The sequence below is a fragment of the Sus scrofa genome, chromosome 15, assembly GCF_054392235.1.
Source record: "Sus scrofa isolate SSC_HxYL_T2T_F1_AM1 chromosome 15, Sscrofa_HxYL_maternal_Yorkshire_Landrace_v2.0, whole genome shotgun sequence".
In the NCBI taxonomy this organism is placed as follows: Eukaryota; Metazoa; Chordata; class Mammalia; order Artiodactyla; family Suidae; genus Sus; species Sus scrofa.
Window position 1 is genome coordinate 62457653 of NC_139397.1, and position 20152 is coordinate 62477804.

The 20152-nt window shown below is 39.9% G+C and overlaps 1 protein-coding gene across 1 annotated transcript in view; it reads right to left on the reverse strand.

Moving 5' to 3' along the window:
• Positions 1-265: 265 nt before the first annotated feature.
• The window catches only part of BAG4 (BAG cochaperone 4), a 49232-nt gene continuing 29345 nt past the window's right edge, over positions 266-20152 (reverse strand). Inside the window, exons 2-5 of the mRNA XM_013984080.3 lie at positions 17427-17534; positions 9000-9254; positions 8280-8534; positions 266-7562 (exon numbers count right to left, since the gene is read on the reverse strand). Of these exons, the coding sequence (XP_013839534.2) occupies positions 7077-7562; positions 8280-8534; positions 9000-9254; positions 17427-17534 (1104 nt within the window). The 3' untranslated portion in view covers positions 266-7076. The remainder of the gene's footprint in view (positions 7563-8279; positions 8535-8999; positions 9255-17426; positions 17535-20152) is intronic.

The following is a 20152-nucleotide window of genomic DNA, read 5'->3' on the forward strand; positions in this document are numbered from 1 at the left end:
GTCACTGCTGATTTGATCCTAGCCTAAGAATTTCTGCATGCCTTGGCCAAAAAAAAAATTAAGTTTAAGAAAGTGACAACACCAAATACTAGCAAGGGTGTAAGGAAACTCATACTTTACTAGTGGGAATGTAAAATGGTAAGTCTCTCTAGGAAAGTTTGGTAGTTTCCTAAAAAATTAAACATGGCAAGTATCATATGATCCAGAACTGCACTCCTGGGCATTTATCCCAAAGAAATGAAAACTATGTCCACACAAAAACATGTACATGAATGTACTTAGCAGCTTTATTTATAATAGCCCCAAACTAGAAACAACCCAGATATCCTCCAACAGGTGAATGTTTGAACAAACTGTGGTACATCCATATCATAGACTACTACTTAGCAATAAAAAAGAGCTACTGATACAGGAAACAATTTGGATGAATGTTGAGAGAATTAGGCTGAGTGGGAAAAAAGCCAATCTCTAGTGGTTACATACTGTACAATTTTATTTATATAACATTCTCAAAATGACAAAGTTTAGAAAAGGAGAACAGATTAGTGGTCGCCAGGGGTTTAGTCTGGTGGGAAAGGAGAAGCAGACGTGGCTGTGAAAGGTCAACAGGAGGAAGAGTTGTGGTGATGGAACTGCTCTTTATCTTGGCTGTATTGATGTCAATCCTGGTTGTGACATTGCAGTAAAGTTTGGCAAGATGTTACCACTCGAGGAAACTGGGTGAAGGGTACAGGAAAGCTCCGTGATATTTCATAAAACTGCATGTGAATTTACAATGATCTCAAAATATAACTTTAATTAAAAAATACAATATAGTTGGCACTCCTATCCATGGGTTCCACATCCACAGGTTCAAGCAAAATTTGAAAAGAAAAAATAAAAACTTCAGAAAGTTCCAAAATGCAAAACTGAATTTGCTCCACACCCAGCAACTATTTACATAGCATTTACATTTTATTTGCAACTATTTACATAGCAATTTACATTGTATTAGGTATTACAACTAATCTAGAGATGACTTAAAGTATAGGGAGGATGTGCATAGGTTATCTTCAAACAATACACCACTTCATATAAAGGATTGAGCATCCACAGGTTTTGGTACCCATGGGGGATCCTAGAACCAATCCCCCACAGAGACTGTAGGCTGTTTACTCCCGGTTATTTTGAATTTCAGGAAAGCAGTCATTTTTAGTAGCATTATGTCCCATGCAATATTTGGAACATATTGATACTAAAACCTGATTTGTTGTCTATCTGAAATTTAAATGTAACCGAGAGTCCTATATTTTCTCTGGCAGTACTACCCTTGGTATTAGTTTACCAGGATAAAATATACATACTGCAAAATAAAAGAACATTTAAGGGTTGGCTAAGAGAAGATGTGTTCTGATCTCAGAAATCCCTAAATTTTCCCTTCTCAGCAGCTCACATCTCCTCTGCCTCACATTTTATTACAACAAATGTGCTACTGCCCACCAATCCTGGTGAGGAAAACTACACAGAGTACAAAACCCTCCTGTCTTCACAGGGGAGTAAAAATTTATCCAGATAATCCTCCCCAATTTCAACTTAAACTAGCCCCTCCAAGAAAGATTATGAAAAAATAATAAACAGAATAGTCAGGAAGCATTTTATAGAAGCAATTTGGGAGCTCCCGTATAATAATACCATAAAAAACACAACCAAGAACAAACAGACATCTGAAAAAATATCTCTAACATGATTGAGATCAAAAAAAAGAAAGGAAAGAACAACTTTGGAGGCAATCCATTACTGAAGAAAAAAAGAAATTATCACAAATATCCTCAAAGATATAAGATGCTAAAACCACAAACAAGAGCAGAGTCTCACAGAAAACACAGAGAACAACAAAAATCCTAGAAATTAAAAGAGAAATGTAAAAGTCAATGGAGAACTGGAAGATCTAGATGAGTAAATCTCCCACAAAGTTCAACAAAAAGGCAAAAAATAAAGGTGAAAAAATGAGTATATCGAAGACTCAGTCTAAAATGTCTATAACAGAAACAGCAGGAACTCTAGAAAGATGTAATAGAGATTAGGTAGCCGAGGGGGAAAACAAACAAATGAAACCAAGAAAATGTTAAAGGACTTAAGGGAAGGAGTTTCCAGAATAAATGTGCCCAGAAAAATGAACAAAAACAGATGCACACCATCATTATCCTGAAAGGAAATTTTAGAACAGAGAAGACAAAAATATCCTACAAGCTTCCAAGAAGAAAAATCAAGTAATAAACAAAGGATCATGAAAACTTTCAAATACGCAAGATGTAAAAAAGTGATTTCCTATGCACCCTTTTCCAGGAAGCTACTGGAGAACATGCTCTACCAAAATGAGGGAATAAACTAAGAAAGAGAAGGACGGAAGAATCCAACAAAAGAGGCGGAAAGAACCCCTGGAATGAAAGTCCACACCACGCCAGGATCTAACGTGCTCTCCAGTCAGAAGGTGCCAGGACAGCTTCCTCAGGAGTCTCAGCATCTCAAGAGAAGATTCAGACAAATGATGGAGGGTCTGAGGTCAAGTGAGTCATGAGTACATAAGCAAATACAATACATAAGACAAATGATTCCCTCCAGGGAGAACCAGGAGTTGTTCAGGAAGAGAAAGTAACCACAGTCTACCGTATGACTGAGCTCTGGTTAGCATTTACATGGTCTAGTCACTGACAACAGAATTACCATATAACTGGATGGAGAAACTGGAGGGGTGAGGGCTGGTAGAGGCAGAGAAACAGACCTAATCTTCCTCCTCTACAACAGAAAATCAGCAGAAATGAGCTAAAATTGATAAATCAAGAAGAAGCAATACAATTACGTTATTTTTAAAACTAGAGATAATTTTTTTTTAAATTCAACTTGAAAGGGGTTACTTTTGTAGAAGGAAAAATGGGAGTGGAACAGAAACATGCTCCTTTTTGTAGAACTGACTCTTTAAATTCCTCAGTTCCAGAGAATTGAGTCTCTAAACCTGTAACTTTTTTAAAAAGAAAAAAAGATGAAAAAGAAATACTTCAGGAGTTCCCATCATGGCTCAGTGGTTAATGAACCTGACTAGTAACCATGAGGTTGCGGGTTTGATCCCTGGCCTCGCTCAGTGGGTTGGGGATCCAGCGTTGCCGTGAGCTGTGGTGTAGGTCGAAGACATGGCTCGGATCCCGAGTTGCTGTGGCTCTGGCGTAGGCCGGCGGCTACACCTCTGATTAGACTACTAGCCTGGGAACATCCATATGCCGCGGGTGCGGCCCTAGAAAAGACAAAAAAAGAAAAAGAAAAACTTCAGTCATCAAGTTTCTATCCCCCCTCAAACTTTTTTAATGCCAATTTAATCTATACTCTTCAACTTTAAAACAAAAAGAACTGCCTACTTCTAAAGGTATTATATTAACCAACTAAAGAACCGTTTTCAAAACCCTATTTTTATTTCTTTTTAGGGCCACACCCAAGGGATATGGAAGTTCCCTGGCTAGGGGTTGAATTGGAGCAGGAGCTGCTGGCCTAAGCCACAGCGGCAGCTACAGCAATGCCAGGTCCAAGCCACATCTGTGATCTACACCACAGCTTGTGGCAGCGCCAGATCCTTAACTGACTGAGCCAGACATTGAACCCTCATCCTCATGGATACTAGTAGGTTCTTAAGCCGCTGAGTAACAACAGGAACTCCCAACCCTATTTTTAAAAGCATTTAAAAGAATTCTCCACCAACAATGTAGCAATCAGCATAGCCCATTCTGCTGATACTTCATTAGAACTTATTTGTCTCAGTATTTATATTGGCATTTATATTTGGAACAATATGGAACTATAAAGAAAACTTAGTTGTGTCTAACATGCCAGATCTAGATAATCGTATTTACAATTTTGACAAAAATTATCCCCAAAGTAATATAAATATAGACACTTTTTAAAAGTCCAGATGTGAAATATCAAAACATTTTATGGGAGCTTCCTGGTGGCCTAGCGAATTAAGGATCCAGCGTTATCACTGCTGTGGCACGGGTTTACTCCCTGGCCAGGAACATCTATGTGCCATGGGCATGGCCAAAATAATAATAATAATAATAATAATAATAATTTTTTAATTCAGTCTGGAGTCGATACTGTCAAAAACAACCAAATCCACAAAAAAAAAAAAAAAAGAATACTATTTTCCTTTTTAAGTTCACTATTTTTTTCTGGAACAGGCTGCCAATTTAGTTTTTCTTTCCTTGATATTAGCATCTGGAATCATTTTAACATGGTTTATACCTTTAAGTTCTAAGTTTGTACTTATCCTGAATGTCTTACTATAATTAAAAATATAAACCCAGAAGCAACAGCCCTTCCTCACAGAAGTCCAATGAATAAATGTAGAAGGAATGAGAGAAAGAGAAAGCCACCACAGGAACACCACAGTAGTAACTGACACCAGCAAGGTCTGCCAGTGGATAGAAAAATGAGTGGGTAAGTTTAAGCACAAATAGGACATTTGCATAGCTCGAATTATTTCTGGCAAACACTCAGTCATTACAAAGGAAAACACAGCAAGTTTACAACCAAGAGGCCTAGGAGACACCACCTTAGGTGGTATTAAGGTAAACAACACCAATAGTTCATTACCACATCAGGGGTCATGACACAATGTCACACTTTGAAGCCATGACAGTGGAATGCAAGACAGGGTCCTAGACTGGATCCCCAGACAGTGAAGGACCTTAGTGAAAAGATTACGAAAATCTCTACTTTCAAAACTCTCTAGTTAATAGCATTGTATCAAGGCAACTTTCTTAACTTGGCAAACGTTCTACAATTATGTAAGATGTTAATATAAGGGGATGGTGACTGAAGGGTATAAACGAACTGTTTTTACAACAGTTCAGGAGAGTGTTGTTTTTACAACACTTCAGGAGAGTTAAAATTCTCAAAATTTAAAACATAACTGTTAAAAATTTAAAACATACATATATATGAATATATGTGTCTAACATGTTATTTAGACTTCAAGGAAAATAACGTTAAGACTCCAGGGAAACTGGTATCTGGGGCACTCAGTTAAAGAGCAGTTTTCTCTCCTGAATTAGTCACTGTCTCACTGGTTGCTAACTTAGTTTTAAGGTTCTTCCCCTTCCAAATATTTAGTTTCAAGTACTTTTAAATTTTTATAGAAAAGCTTACTTTTAAACATTCCTCTATTAGGCCAAAATTTAAAATCCTAGAATAAAACTGTCACCACGGAGTTCCCATCGTGGTGCAGCGGGAACAAATCTGACTAGGAACCATGAAGCTGCAGGTTCGATCTATGGCCTCGATCAGTGGATTAAGGATCTGGCGTTGCCATGAGCTGACACAGCTTGGATCTGGTGTGGCTGTGGCTCTGGCGTAGGCCGGCAGCAACAGCTCCGATTAGACCCCTAGCCTGGGAACTTCCATATACCACAGGAGTGGCCCTAAAAGACAAAAAAAAAAAAAAAAAAAAAAAAGACAAAAAAACTGTCACCAAATTATCTCATAAAATCACTTCTACCAACCACATGACCCGACCATTTCTTCTCATCATATAATATGATTGTATTGGTGTTGTTTATAAGGAGAGGGAAGGGCTAATATATTTATTTTATTAATAGGCCTGGCAGTGAAGAAAAAAAAATTATCAGTTGGCTATCTTATTAAGAAATAACAGTTTTTGCAATAATAGATATTGTGTACTGGAACCCACTTCAGATGTAAAAAGCAACTTACCTAAGTCACTTCTATGTGGTAGCATAGGGCTACCAAAGCAAACCCAGCTAAGATCTTTCATTATCCCTTCCTTAAATCTGACTCTAATGTGACTGTTATTAGCGGTGGTAAACATCTTTTTAAAAAAAAAAAAAAAAAAACAGGCAATACTGTCTATGCAATTTATTCCAAGGGAATAAAGATAAACATCAGGTCTACCTTTCAAAAGCTGAACATAATTTCTCACTCTAGCTATGGCTGCTGATTCATTCCCTGAGCATGAATCCTCTTTTACCCACATTGTTTCTTACTATAAACTGAGCTGAAATCTGCCCATAGGGGTCCTGATGGTGAAGTTAATATTCTAGATGGAGAAGAGCATTCCCAAACGGTTGTATTTATTACTTTTGCAATTATTATTTCTACTTGCTGTGGCATTTAATTTTTCATTTGTATTTAGCATGTTGCTCCATATGGAAACAGCTATAGTAAAAAGATGGGGGGCGGGGTGGAGTTTAAAGTGGATCTTCATCCAAATACCATTAAAAAAGCAAAAAGTAAAATGGCCACATTTTCATTTCTATACCCATGCCATTTTAACCAAATTAACCTTCCAAAAATAACATGAAAAGCAGAAGTGGTAAAACTCTAACCTAATGATCTATACAAAAAAGGAGACACTCTACCTCAGGAACTCACTACACATTGCAATATACTCAAGTGGTGAAAAGATAAAAATTCAACCAGAACTGCCATACTCTCTGGCTGTCAATACAGTCTCCTGAGTAATTATATTAAACATATTACTACAAAATGTACCAAGAAGTAGAGAATAGTACTATATTTGTGAACTGCAAGTAACAAAACAAAACAGAGGTCCAAGAAAGCTAAAGTCCAAGCTGTAATTTACACGTAAAGTGTATGTTGAAAGCCGTCACGATGTACAAAAATGTGACAAGTAATCCAGACGTTTAAAAAAAAAACAGAGCTTGTTTGTCTCAGATAGTATCCAGTCTTATCTGGTAGGTTTCTGATAAGCCTGTTACATAAAGTGTATTTCCCTCCTGCTGATAAGAAGCAGCTTGCAGATACCCATACATTTCTTAAGGGGTGAGTCTACTTGACAATATTGATAATGCCATAGTTTCCTATTACATTCATTGGTCTGAAAATTGAAAACAACCCATAATCCAACTTTTCTTCCAAGTCCTTTACCAGTTTTTCAAGTTTTATAGCGAACGAAATTGGAATGTATTGCTTCTTGTCATCAACAGGCATTTCAAAACGAGGGTAATTAACCAAAATCAAGAGTTCTTTGGTCAAGTTAGTAACAGGCTTCCCCTTTGTTCTAAATCCCTTCATAATCCTTTTTTTTCCAATTTTTCCAGTATGGCCTGGATTTTACAAACAGCCTCTTTCCTGGCCTGCCGGACAGTGTCCTGGCCCCCAGTTTCAACTGAATCCAGTTCCAAAAGTTCCTTGGTTAGCATTTCCTCCAGAAGCCAGTATGCTTTGTCTGTCTTTTTTCCTACGAACTCTTCTACTTCTTGCTCAAGATATTGGACCTTCTCCAGCACATGTATGATTTTTTTAATACTTGGGGGAGTCCCTTCATCTGAAGATAAACACTCGTCAGGAAGATTATTACTCGGATCTTGATTGCTGGGATGTTCATTGCTGGCATGACCATACAGCTGAGGCTCGGCACTGTACTGGACTTGGGAATCCAAAAGCTCTGAATCATCACTGTTCATTGTTCCCGAGGACTCGTACTGATGGACACTGCAAGGAAAGCTGTGCCGGCTCATGCCTTGATCTGATTGGCTATAGGGGTATGAGGAATCCTTGGAGCAGAAGAGCAAAGAGGGGAAAAAAGCTGTTTTAATGGGAATCTATCATATTTGTTAGCCCACATCTTTTATCTGACCAGCTAGGTAGATGAAAAGATTACCCACCAATAAAACTCTTAAGCCCTCCTTAATCATTTTGAGAAAAACACAGCCCTAAAAAGACAAGAGGCAGATAATTCCTGAGCATAAAGGCTAGAATCTATCCTCAGGCAGGTCATCATCATGAAGACCTCATAATCTATCCTTACTACCTCACAATCCGTCCAGTGACTTAATAAATAGGAAATAGATAGTTTTTTCCCCTAAAGTGAGAAACCCTTAAGACAAATCTTGAAAAGGAACCTAGCCACAGGCAAACGCTGTCTGAGTCTATGGCTTAATGAAACCATGCAATTTCATACTGGTTTTGCCTTCTGTCTGGAGACTGAGGTAATAAAATCCAGTCTTTGATTTTGTTTAACAGATAGCATTACAACACATAGTAAAGGAATGTCTTTTAAAAACAGATGTGAACCTAATACTCCTCTAAAAAATAAAGTCTTGAATAAAATTTTTTTAAAAAAGGAAACTGGGCTACGTAAAGCTATAGGGTAGTAGCCACCAACTTTTTGAAATTAGTCCTCATTTAACACAGACCAATGCAGACAAATTCCACGTTGTGCTCCTTTGTTACCCAAACATCAGAAGACCAATGTTCAGAAGGTCTCCTACCTTGGGCTGCGGGGGTGGTGGTGAAGGAGGTGGCTGAGGAGAGCCACTGCTAGGCCATGACGAAGCACTTTCGCTCACATAGAGACTCCCAGGTGGTGCTGAGGGCGAGGCTGCAGGCCATGGGTAGCGGGTTCCCACTCCATAAGTGCCAGGAGGGGCCCATGCGTCCTCCTGTGGTCGCACGGTGGGTCCTGGTTGTGGAACACTACGGTTACCATCCCCATAAGGGTAGTGGGGCACGCTCATTCCAGGGTTCTGGATTGAGAGGAAGGAAATAGGCTGGTCACTGCTAAAAAGCACTTTAAAGAAAATGTTCTAGTGTAAATAGATTCTGAGATGCTTCTTCTCTGCTTAACGGAGTACATTTTTGCTGTTACTGGGCTAACCTGTAGCATCTCTAACTAGGTGCAATAATTTCTCCAAGCCTAAAAAGGCCAGGTTCCAAAGCTACCAGGGGCAGATCTGCTGATGATCAAACTCAGAAGGAATAGGACCTAAATTCAAGGTCTGCCCACAGATACTATAAATAAATGGATCCATGTGCTATAAGGAAGCACAAATACATATTAGAACTCTCCTTGAAGTGAACAGAGAAAAACATGGGATCATTCACAGAATATTAAAAAAAATATAAACCTCACCTCCTGAGGTAAACAGAGAAATAAACTTGGTACCATTCATTCATACTAACAAATAAAACCACCACAGAAACATGCTCACCTGTGAAGCAGGATATCCTGAAACCTGCCCCCTAAGAGGGGGTGCTTCAGTCTGACAGTCCTGCTGGGGATACATCCAACGGGACACTGGGGTTGGGCTGTTGCCAGGTGAACGGTAAGTGCTTGGAACCTCTGTGGAGTAACTGGTCTGAGCATACCCGGGTGTGTAATAAGCCCCGGAGTAGGAGGCAGGGTTTGTGCCAGGGCCAGTGGGGTATGGTGGGCCATATGCTCCATTTGTATAAGAATTCAAATTCTGTAAAAAGGCAATGTTGGGAGGAAAAAAAAAAAAAAAAAAAAAAGATGAATGAGTAGAAGAGCTAAATGCCCTCACTCTGAAAACTTTGAGAAAGGAAATCAGTAACCAATGAAAACATGAACTACCGAATTGATCTTTGAGGCATTCTTTTGTATTATAATCATATACATACATAAGTTCAGATTATTACTGAAGAGTCTGTGTCATAACAATGGGAGAGTATATGGTGATGAATTATGAACCAATGGCCTTAGAGCAGTGCTTCTCGACCATTTCCACAAGTGCACCTAACAACCATATCTAATAGCAGAGGACTTGCCTCTACCAACTGGGCAGGGGGTTCTAGGAAACTTGGGAGAATGGCTGGAGATAGAAGACAATAACCATGATACAACAGAAAGAAAAAAAGAACACAGAGACAGACCTAGCCTGACCACAGGCTTTGGGTTTACCTTCTCTCAACTTTAGTTTCTCCACCAGGAAAATGGAGATCATAAACCTATGTTGCAAGGTTACTGTGAAAATTAAATGAGATGACATTTATATATGACATATATAAAATCCTTAGTATGGTATCTGGCACACAGTATGCTCAATAATTGGTAATTATTTGTATTATCATTATTGTTAGTATTATTACGACAAGGTCAGGAAATGAACCCAGGTCTGACTCCAAGCCCATGTTCTTTGTCCTATCCCACTCTGCTTCCCAGATAATAACAGCAGAGCCAGATTCCTCATATATTGCTTACTGCAATTTGTTTCATTTTTGGTTTTTTCTTTTTTGGCCATCCTGCAGCATATGGAGTTTCCAGGCCAGGGATCAGATCTGAGCCTCAGTTGCAACCTACGTGGCAGCTGTGGCAACGCCAGATCCTTTAACCCACCATGTCGAGCCGGGAATCAAACAAGCATCCCAACACTCTAGAGACACCACCAATGCCACTGCACCACAGCGGGAACTCTGCTTATCGCAGTTTTACCTCACCTATCCAGACTATTATTGACACCCAGAATCCTCAGTTTAGTAGGACTTCTTATATCTTAAAGATACATGCTTAAGTGTTCACAAGAGAAACAAAATATGATGGCCATGTGCTGATATTTGTTGAGGTGGAATAATGGGTTTGTGGGGGATTATTATGCACTATTCTCATTACTTTATGTAATTAGTATGTTTGAAAATTTCCTTCTTACAAAAAGAGTTCCTGTTATTTTACCCTATAACATGAAAAGTACAGACGATAAGTGAAAAGGCGTATGTATAGTAAGTTTAAAATTGTGCAAATATGATAGAGAAAAGGCTGAAAACAAATTTACCAAGATAAGAATATTAGTATGACAGAATTAGTGTTTGTTCTCTCTTTTCCTTATTTCTCAAATGTTTAGTAATAAAGTTGTATTACTTTTTGGAGTTCCCATTGTGGTGCAGCGGAAACGCATCTGGCTAGGAACCATGAGGTTGCGGATTCGATCCCTGGCCTTGCTCAGTGGGTTAAGGATCCAGGATCTGTGGTATAGGTTGCAGATGCAGCCCAGATCTGGTGTTGCTGTGGCTCTGGCGTAGGTCGGTGGCTACAGCTCTGATTAGACCCCTAGTCTGGGAACCTCCATATGCCGCAGGTGCAGCCCTTTTATAAAAAGGACAAAAGACAAAATTACATAAAGTTGTATTACTTTTTATAGAAAAAAAATGTGCTATTAAAAATGTCATAAGGGAGGCTCTCTGGTGGTCTAGTGGTTAGGACTCAGTGCTTTCACTGTTGCAGCTTGCATTCAATCCTTGGTATGGGAACTGACATCCCAGATCAAGCCAGGGAATGCCACAGCCAAAACATAAAATAAAAATAAAAATGTCATCGTGTTCCCCTTATGGCCCAGTGGGTTATAAACCTGACTAGTATCCATGAGCATGCAGGTTCAACCCCTGGCCTTGCTCAGTGGGCTCAGGATACCGAGTTGCCATGAGCTATGGTGTAGGTCACAGACGTGGCTCGGATCCCACATGGCTGTGGTTGTGGCTTGGCATAGGCCAGCAGCTGCAGCTCCAATTCACCCCCTTGCCTGGGAACTTCCCTATGCCACACGTATGGCCCTAAAAGGCAAAATAAATAAATAAATAAATAAATAAATAAACCTCAGAGTTCCCTTGTGGCCCAGTGGGTTAAGGATCTGGCACTATAGCTGCTGTGGAATGGGGTCAATCCCTAGCTCAGGAATTTATGCATGCCATGGGCATGGCCAAAAAAGGGAAAAGTCATGCAATTCCATGTATGTCTAGAAACTGATGGGCTATTAGGACCACAGCTATTTCCATCTTTGTCTAAGTAGACTAATTTACAAAAGGAAACTTAACATGGACAGCAAGCTGTGATTTGAAACATGTCAGTTCATATGGCAACAGAGGAAATCTGAAACTGAGGAACTACAAAAAGAATTACACAAAATCTTTGACAATCACTGAATTTCTGTAGAAGTCTCATTCTGGATTCCAGAAGAAATCAAGAGACTAGATTTTGATCGGTCTCTTAAAACGCAAAAATATTCCAAGGGCTGCTCTTGTTCTAGAGGTAAATGTAAATATGACTCAGCATTCAAAAGCCAAAATGTCATACCATATGGTGTCTCATTGCAAACTAAAGATTATACAGAAGGGAAATAATTCTTCCAAAATCTGGTTTTACAATTGATAGGCTGTTGTGTAAAGGCAGAATCCAAAGAGGAGAAAAGTGATCAGGTCTCTTACCCAGAAAGTAACACACTGTTCAACAGCTTCCCTTTCCCATTTGGTATATGAATATCAAACAGCAAACAGGCCCAACCTAAGTGGGGGACTTAAAAAAACAAAAGCCAAAAACCCACCACAATCATTACCAGAAAACCTGTGTGTTTATCATACTTTTTCCAAGTACCCACTGGGTCAATGGATCAGAGATGCAACATGGATATTTACAAATGATCATGGAGTTAGAAGAACATGTATTAATTAGTCTTGCAGCTGCTATAAATGTTGACTGAGAATGAAACTAATGAACACAGTTCAGAAATGTTTCAATGTTTTTAAGTCTCCTGAAAAGTAGCGTGGCAGCAAAGCAAAGAAAATAAAGGAGTTTCTGGCCCAGTTTCAGAGCCCTGATACAGGGGCCAAAGAGGAAGAAAACAGTTCTGGGGCAGTCCTTGATGCAAATGAAGGCTTTAAAAGCAAATAAGAAGAAAACTTAGTTTTGTAGAACTCAGAAAATACTTCACTGTTGAATCTCATCAACAGTCTGGTGATCCTTGGGGGGGAAAAAAAAAGAGAGGAGTTCCCATTGTGGCTCAGTGAGTTACAAACCCAATTGGTATCCATGAGGATGCAGATTCGGGTTCAATCCCTGACCCCACTCAGTGGGTTAAGGATCTGGAGTTCCTGTGAGCTGCAGTATAGGTTGCAGACGTGGCCTGGATCTGGTGATGCTAGGGCTCCAGTTTGATGCTTAGCCTGGGAACTTCAACATGCCACAGGCGCAGCCCTAAAAAAAATAAATAAATAAAAATAAAACTCTGGTGAGACCAAATCTTCTGTATGAGCTGGTATACTTACCACCACTCAAACTTGCTCCATGAACCATCCTACATGCTTCTCAGTAATCCTTACTACCAGCTGAAGAATGAAGCTCCAGAAAAATGAGTGAAGCTGTGTTTCGAAGACTGTCCCCACTACCTGCACAGCACATAAATCAACCTGAGCAAAGCTGGCTAATCAACTTTGAGGACTGCTCTTGGGCCCACACAACATTAACAGCTTCTAAAAAAACAGACGTAGGGAGTTCCCGCCATGGCTCAGCAGTAACAAACCCAACTAGGATCCATGAGGACATGGGTTCGATCTCTGGCCTTGCTCAGTGGGTTAAGGATCTGGCATTGCTGTGGCTGTGGTGTAGGCTGGCAGCTATAACTCCGATTTGACCCCTCGCCTGGGAACTTCCATATGCTGTGAGTGTGGCCCTAAAAAGACAAAAAAAAAAAAAAAAAAAAAAAAAAAAAGAAAGAAATTAATGTAAATTCCACATGATCAGGGGGAAATGCATGAAATTATGCACTCTTGTTTATTAGAGCTGTTTCTGAATTGGAATGTTTTAAAATTTAAAAAACCTACCAAAAAGAAGAATGATCACGTGGCTAACATAAGGCGGCGACTAGAAAGCAAATGAGTGAAACTATTCACTTTTTTAAAAATGAAGCTGGGTGCAGCCAAAATGGAAAAAAAAAAAAACTCTTATATCAACAATAAAAAGCTAAAATATCCCAATTTAAAAATGGGTAAAGAATCTGGATATTTCTCCAAGTAAGATATACAAATGGTTAATAAACACATGAAGATGCTCAACAAATGGTTAATAAACACATGAAGATGCTCAACATCATTAGTCATCAGAGATGTGCAAATTAAAACCAGTGAGATAGGAGTTCCCATCGTGGCGCAGTGGTTAACAAATCCGACTAGGAACCATAAGGTTGAGGGTTCGGTCCCTGCCCTTGCTCAGTGGGTTGACGATCCGGCACTGCCGTGAGCTGTGGTGTAGGTCGCAGACGCAGCTCGGATCCCTCGTTGCTGTGGCCCTGGCGTAGGCCAGTGGCTACAGCTCCAATTCGACCCTTAGCCTGGGAACCTCCATATGCCGCGGGAGTGGCCCAAAGAAATGGCAAAAAGACAAAAACAAACAAACAAACAAACAAACAAAAAAACCAGTGAGATAGAAACCACTTCATACTCACTAAAAAACTAAATGGCAGATCGAGAGAATGGGCTCTTATTTGCCCACAGAGAAGAGTGAAGTATTGACACATGTCACAACATGGGTGAACATTTTGCTAAGTAAAAGAACCCATTTATAATTTATATTTATATTTATAATTCCGTTTATATGATATGTCCAGAGTAGGCAAACCCATCGAGAAAAGATAGACTAGAGGTTGCCAGGGTCTGGGGAGAGGGAGGAATGGGATGATAGGTACACAGTTATATGTAGGATGATGGACATGTTCTGGAATTAATGATGACGGCTGCACAATCTTGCGGATGTACTAAAAACAACTGAACTGTACCTTTAAAAGGTGAATTTGGAGTTCCTGTAGTGGCTCAGCAGTTAACGAACCCGACTACAGTCTACAAGGATTCGGATTCGATCCTTGGCCTCGATCAGTGGGTTAAGGATCCAGCGTTGCCATGAGCTGTGGTGTAGGTTGCAGACGTGGCTTGGATCTCACATTGCTATGGCTGTGGCGTAGGCCACAGCTACAGCTCCAATTGGACCCCTAGCCAAGGAACCTCCATATGCCACTAGTGCAGCCCTAAAAGACAAAAAAAAAAAAAAGAAGAATTTTATGATACATGGCCAAACCACAAGCAGGTAGCACTAAGCAATAATAATGCCTGCTTCTCAGGCCAGCTCACAGCAATGCTAGATCCCTACCCACTGAGAGAGGCCAGGGATCGAACCCGCAACCTCATGGTTCCTAGTCAGATTCGTTTCCACTGCGCCACAACAGGAACTCCATGCCCGCTTCTTGATTTCAGTCACAGGAATGAGGATGACACGATAAAATGGAAGTTTGTGATGAGCAGTAAAATGTTGCAGGTTTTTTTGCTTTTTAGGGCCATACCTGCAGCATAGGGAAGCTCCTAGGCTCAAATCAGAGCTACAGCTGCCGGCCTATGCCACAGCCACAACAATTTGGGATCTGAGCCAAGTCTGCAACCTTCGCCACAGCTCACAGCAATGCTGGATCCTTAATGCACTGAGCAAGGCCAGGGATCAAACAGGCATCCTCATGGATCCTAGTCAGGTTCATTAACTGCTGAGCCATGAAGAGAACTTCCAAGTAACATATTTTTCCTTTATTTTGCATTCCACTATCTCTGAACAACCTTATCCTAAAGTTCATATATACATGATCATTATTAACAAATCAATTCCAGAGTTCCCGTCATGGCTCAGTGGTTAATGAATCCGAACCATGAGGTTGCGGGTTCGATCCCTGGCCTCACTCAGTGGGTTAAGGATCCAGCGTTGCTGTGAGCTGTGGTGTAGGTCACAGATGCGGCTCGGATGCCACGTTGCTGTGGCTCTGGCATAAGCCAATGGCTACAGCTCCGATTAGACCCCTAGCCTGGGAACCTCCATATGCCATGGGAAGCGGCCCTAGAAAAGGCAAAAACAAACAAACAAAAAAATCAATTCCCTTTTTTTGGCCACATCCATGGCATGTGGAAGTTCCCGGGCCAGAAATCCAACCTACACCACAGCTACGGCAGCACCAGATTCCTAACCTGCTGCACCTCAAGGGAACTTCCAAAACTATCACTTTTGTATTTTCCATAAGGAAATAAGCATATCTTGTTCTAGCTTTAATGAACTCTTCTGGCTCAAAATCAATCTTAAAGGATTACTGTATCACCAAATTAATGAGGGAAAAAAGGGACTTTTTAAAAGGTGAATTAAGTCAGCCCCTTAAAGAAACTTATTTCCATTATTTCAGCCTCCATGTCACTAGTAAATTAGAATAGAATTGAATACAGTATTTGATTCTTTGAAATCTATCAGGAGAATTATATTAATTTAGTTGATGGTGATCAGAAAATTTAATTCTGCAGAGATCATCAGTTTACAGAGAATTCTGACTTGGATTTAAAATTCAAATTCTTTGAAGGCTGTTTAAATGCAGCTCCTCTAGGAGTTCCCACCATGGCTCATAGGTCACAAACCCCACTAGTAACCATGAGGACACATGTTTAATCCCTGGCCTTCCTCAGTGAGTTAAGGTCGGTGTTTCCATGAGCTTCGGTGTGCAGCTTAGATCTGGTGTTGCTGTGGCTGTGGTGTATGCAGGCAGCTACAGGTCCAATTCGATTCCCAGCCTGAGAACTTCCATATGCTTCAAGTGCATGCCCCGCTTCAGCCCCCCACAAAAAAATACTAACTCTATGAGATATCTGTATCCCCATTACCCCCGTGTTTACTGCAGCATTATTTACAATAGCCAAGACATGGAAACATCCTAAGTGTCCATCACTGGATGAATGGATGAAGAAAATGTGGTACACATGTACGATGGACTACTATTCAACCATAAAAGAGAAGCCTTCTTGCCATTGAACAACATGGATGGAACTTGCGGGCATTATGCTAAATGAAATTTGTCAGACATAGACAAATAACATTATATCTCATTTATCTGTGCAATCTAAAAAGCAAAAGCCAACTCACATATACAGAAAACAGACTGGTGGTTGCCAGAGATAGAGCAGGGGTTAGGGATGTAGGAATGAGTAAAAGTGGTCAAAAGGTACAAACTTCCAGTTATAAGATAAATAAATCACAGCCCATAATGTATAGCATGGTAACTATAATTAATTACTGTATTACATATTTGAAAGTTACTAAGAGTATATCTTAAAACTTCTCATCACAAGAAAACAAAAATTTCTAATTATGTATGGTAACATATGTTAACTAGACTTGCTAAGGTGATCATTTTGCAAAGTATACAAATACTGAATCATCCTATTGTACACCTGAAACTAATACAATGTCATATGTCAATTATATCTCCATAAAAAAGTAAAATTTTTAAAAATAAGTACATTTTGTGTTTGGTTGTTTCCAGGTCCTAAGAAATAATCTATCATGTCTCCAGCTACCTTTGCTATAGGTAATATTGGCCTAGATAGTTCCTTTATCTCTGAGCTAAAAACATTAAAATGGGAGTTCCTGTGGTGGCGCAGTGGTTAACGAATCCGACTAGGAACCATGAGGTTGCGGGTTCGATCCCTGCCCTTGCTCAGTGGGTTAACGATCCGGCGTTGCCGTGAGCTGTGGTGTAGGTCGCAGACGTGGCTCTGATCCCGAGCTGCTGTGGCCCTGGCGGTAGGCCCGCGGCTATAGCTGCGATTCGACCCCTAGCCTGGGAACCTCCATATGCCGCAGGAGCGGCCCAAGAAATGGCAAAAAGACAAAAAACAAAAAACAAAACAAACAAACAAACAAAAAAACATTAAAATGATTAAGATGGAGTCCATTACACAACAAAAACCCACATACCCTTACTATGAAATCTTCAGAGGTTCTTCAATAAATTGACTCATTAAGAAAAAATTCAGAAAGTTGTGTCAATTTTAGAACATACCTGGCCTTGCATTTCTGGTCTCACAGGATATGTACTTGGGTAAGGAGCCCGAGGTCTCGCAGGAGAATTCCAGTAGTTAGAATTGTAGCTAGGGTATGGTGGCTGCTCCTAAGGAGAAAAAGGAGAACGAGTTCACTTTTACTAACATCCTTACATCAATCCTAACACACTGATAGAGGCAGGTATAAGTATCAAAAAAAAAAAAAAAAAAGGCAATAGACAAAAAGCAATGGAACCTCACTATAACATCACTCATTTAAACTGATGTAGATATGGTAAATCACTTGCCCTAAGACGAAACAATTAACTACTCTTACGCATTATGCCAATTATAACAAATGATATATAAATAATACATCTACTATGGCAAGATAATTAGCAAAACCAGAGACACTGAATTCCCTTACCCCTCTCCAATCACTAGCCCCATCACTACTAATTTAATTAGCTCAGCACAATGACAGTTTCTTTGCCATTGTTAAGAAGAGCAGTATCTCAACAACTTTGGAATCTGAAGTAATATTTGACTAACTTCACTTCAAACGAACACATCTTCAAAACTCAATTTCTTTGCCTGGCCATACCCCTAGAATTTTCATATTCCTCTGTTTTCTGCTATGGCTAAGCCTTCTGCTGGCAGCCCACAACTAACTTGGTAACAGGAAATGATGTAGAATAATTACCATTCTAATCACCACTCCAAGGAGAAAACCTAGCTACAGCATTATTCTCTACAACCTTCCACTCCAACTCAAAAAGTTAGTGCAATCATTTGCTGTAAGCCAATACACTCTGACAAGAGACTAGATCAACTCAAAACATTTTAGGCTGTTTTAATACATACATTTGTTACCACATAAATTGAGATGTTCTGCTTTAATCTTTATAACAAAATAAAGCTTAAACAGGATCTTCAAATCTATAAATACAGTTTTACAAAGATATTCATTGGCAGCTGTAGTCACTGAGAATTTAATTATCGCCATCTTAACTGCACTACTTACCAGTTTCATAATACTTTGTTTTCAAAGCATGCAGTTATTCCACATGACATTATACAAGCTGGGCAAGTAACATCTCCTTTACATAATATAGCAACTAAAGCAATACAGAAACTAGCAAGATGAAAGGAAAATGTTATGGGCAAACTTTAGACCCCAACAATCAAATTTTTCAAACGGACAAATTTCCCTGATTAATGCCCTCCCCTCCCTCCCCCAGTAAGTGGTATTTCACTAACTGACTTATCTCTATAAAGCATTTGAATCTTATTAAAGAGATGCAAAGTCAAGAACTGAAGCTGACTCGCCCCAACAGTGGTGAACTAACATCTAAATGCCCAGAACCACCTTGGTTTCTGGTCTTTCCTACAGATTCTCCAAAGCTCCCCATATTTATACCACCGTCCCACCCACTCATTCCTCATTCAGGTTCCCAACACATTAACCCCTTGCCATTCTCCCACAGAGGTACTCACTCTGCAAAAACCTAACCCAATGATGCACTGACTCCACATCTGTACTGCATCGAAGTATCATCGGAGAGAAACGCAAGCTTGCTGGTTTTACACAAGTAGACATTCAGCACTGCCTAGCAGCCACAGCACACCTCCTCAGTATGTTCATCACACTCTCCAGAACAACCATTTCTCTTTTACCTGTCCCCTCAAATCTTCAATATCCTCTTCTGCCACCGATCACTTTAAGCTGACAACTTCGTCTCATACTTTAAGCAGCAGAACATTGTAAATCAACCATACATCAATAAGAAAAAAACTTTTTTGTTGTTGTTTTTTTAGGGCTGCACTCATGGCATATGGAAGTTTCCAGGCTAGGGGTCAAATTGGAGCTGCAACTGCCAGCCTACAACACCACAGCCACATCAATGTGGGATCCTAACTGTGTCTTCAACCTACACCACAGCTAAGCCACAATGGGAATTCCCCAAATTTTTCAAATGGGGAGAAAAAAAAAAAAAAAAAAAAAAAAAACAGCAATCAGACAGAAATTCCATCTTCCTACTTACTAAAGCTACCAAGCTACAGTATCTGTCACGTCTATTCAGAAAGCATGAATGAAGTGTCTATGGCCCTATTAAAAGGCCAATCCTTCAACATAGCTCCGGACCACATAATGTCTTACCTAGTAAAGAACTTTCATGAATCATTTATTTCTCCTAGTACAGCAGATCACTTCAATTAGAATACAAACCTGCTCTTAAAACTGTCCTAAATGGGGAGTTCCCACTGTGGCTCAGCAGAAACAAACCCAACTACTACCCATAAGGTCATGGGCTCGACCCCTGGCCTTCTCAGTGGGTTAAGGATCCAGCATTGTGCTGTGGTCGCAGACAAGGCTCAGATCCAACATTGCTGTGGCTATGGCGCAGACCTGCAGCTATAGCTCCAATTTGACCCCTAGCCTGGGAATTTCCACATTCCACAGGTGTGGACCTTAAAAAAAAAAAAAAAAAACTGTCCTAAACAAATATTAAAACATATTTTTAAACTCTCATAACAGTGTGGCAAGTGATTGGGTGTAGAATAAACAAGATTAGCAATAATCTGAGAATTGCTCAAGATGACTGATGGGTATCAGGGAGTTTTATTATACTAATCTCTCTACTTTCACAAATGTTTAAAAGCTTCTATAAGAAAAAGTTAAAAACAAAACTGTGGGGTAGGAATTGAAGGTAGACTCTTTTTTTTGCTTTTTAGGGCCACACCT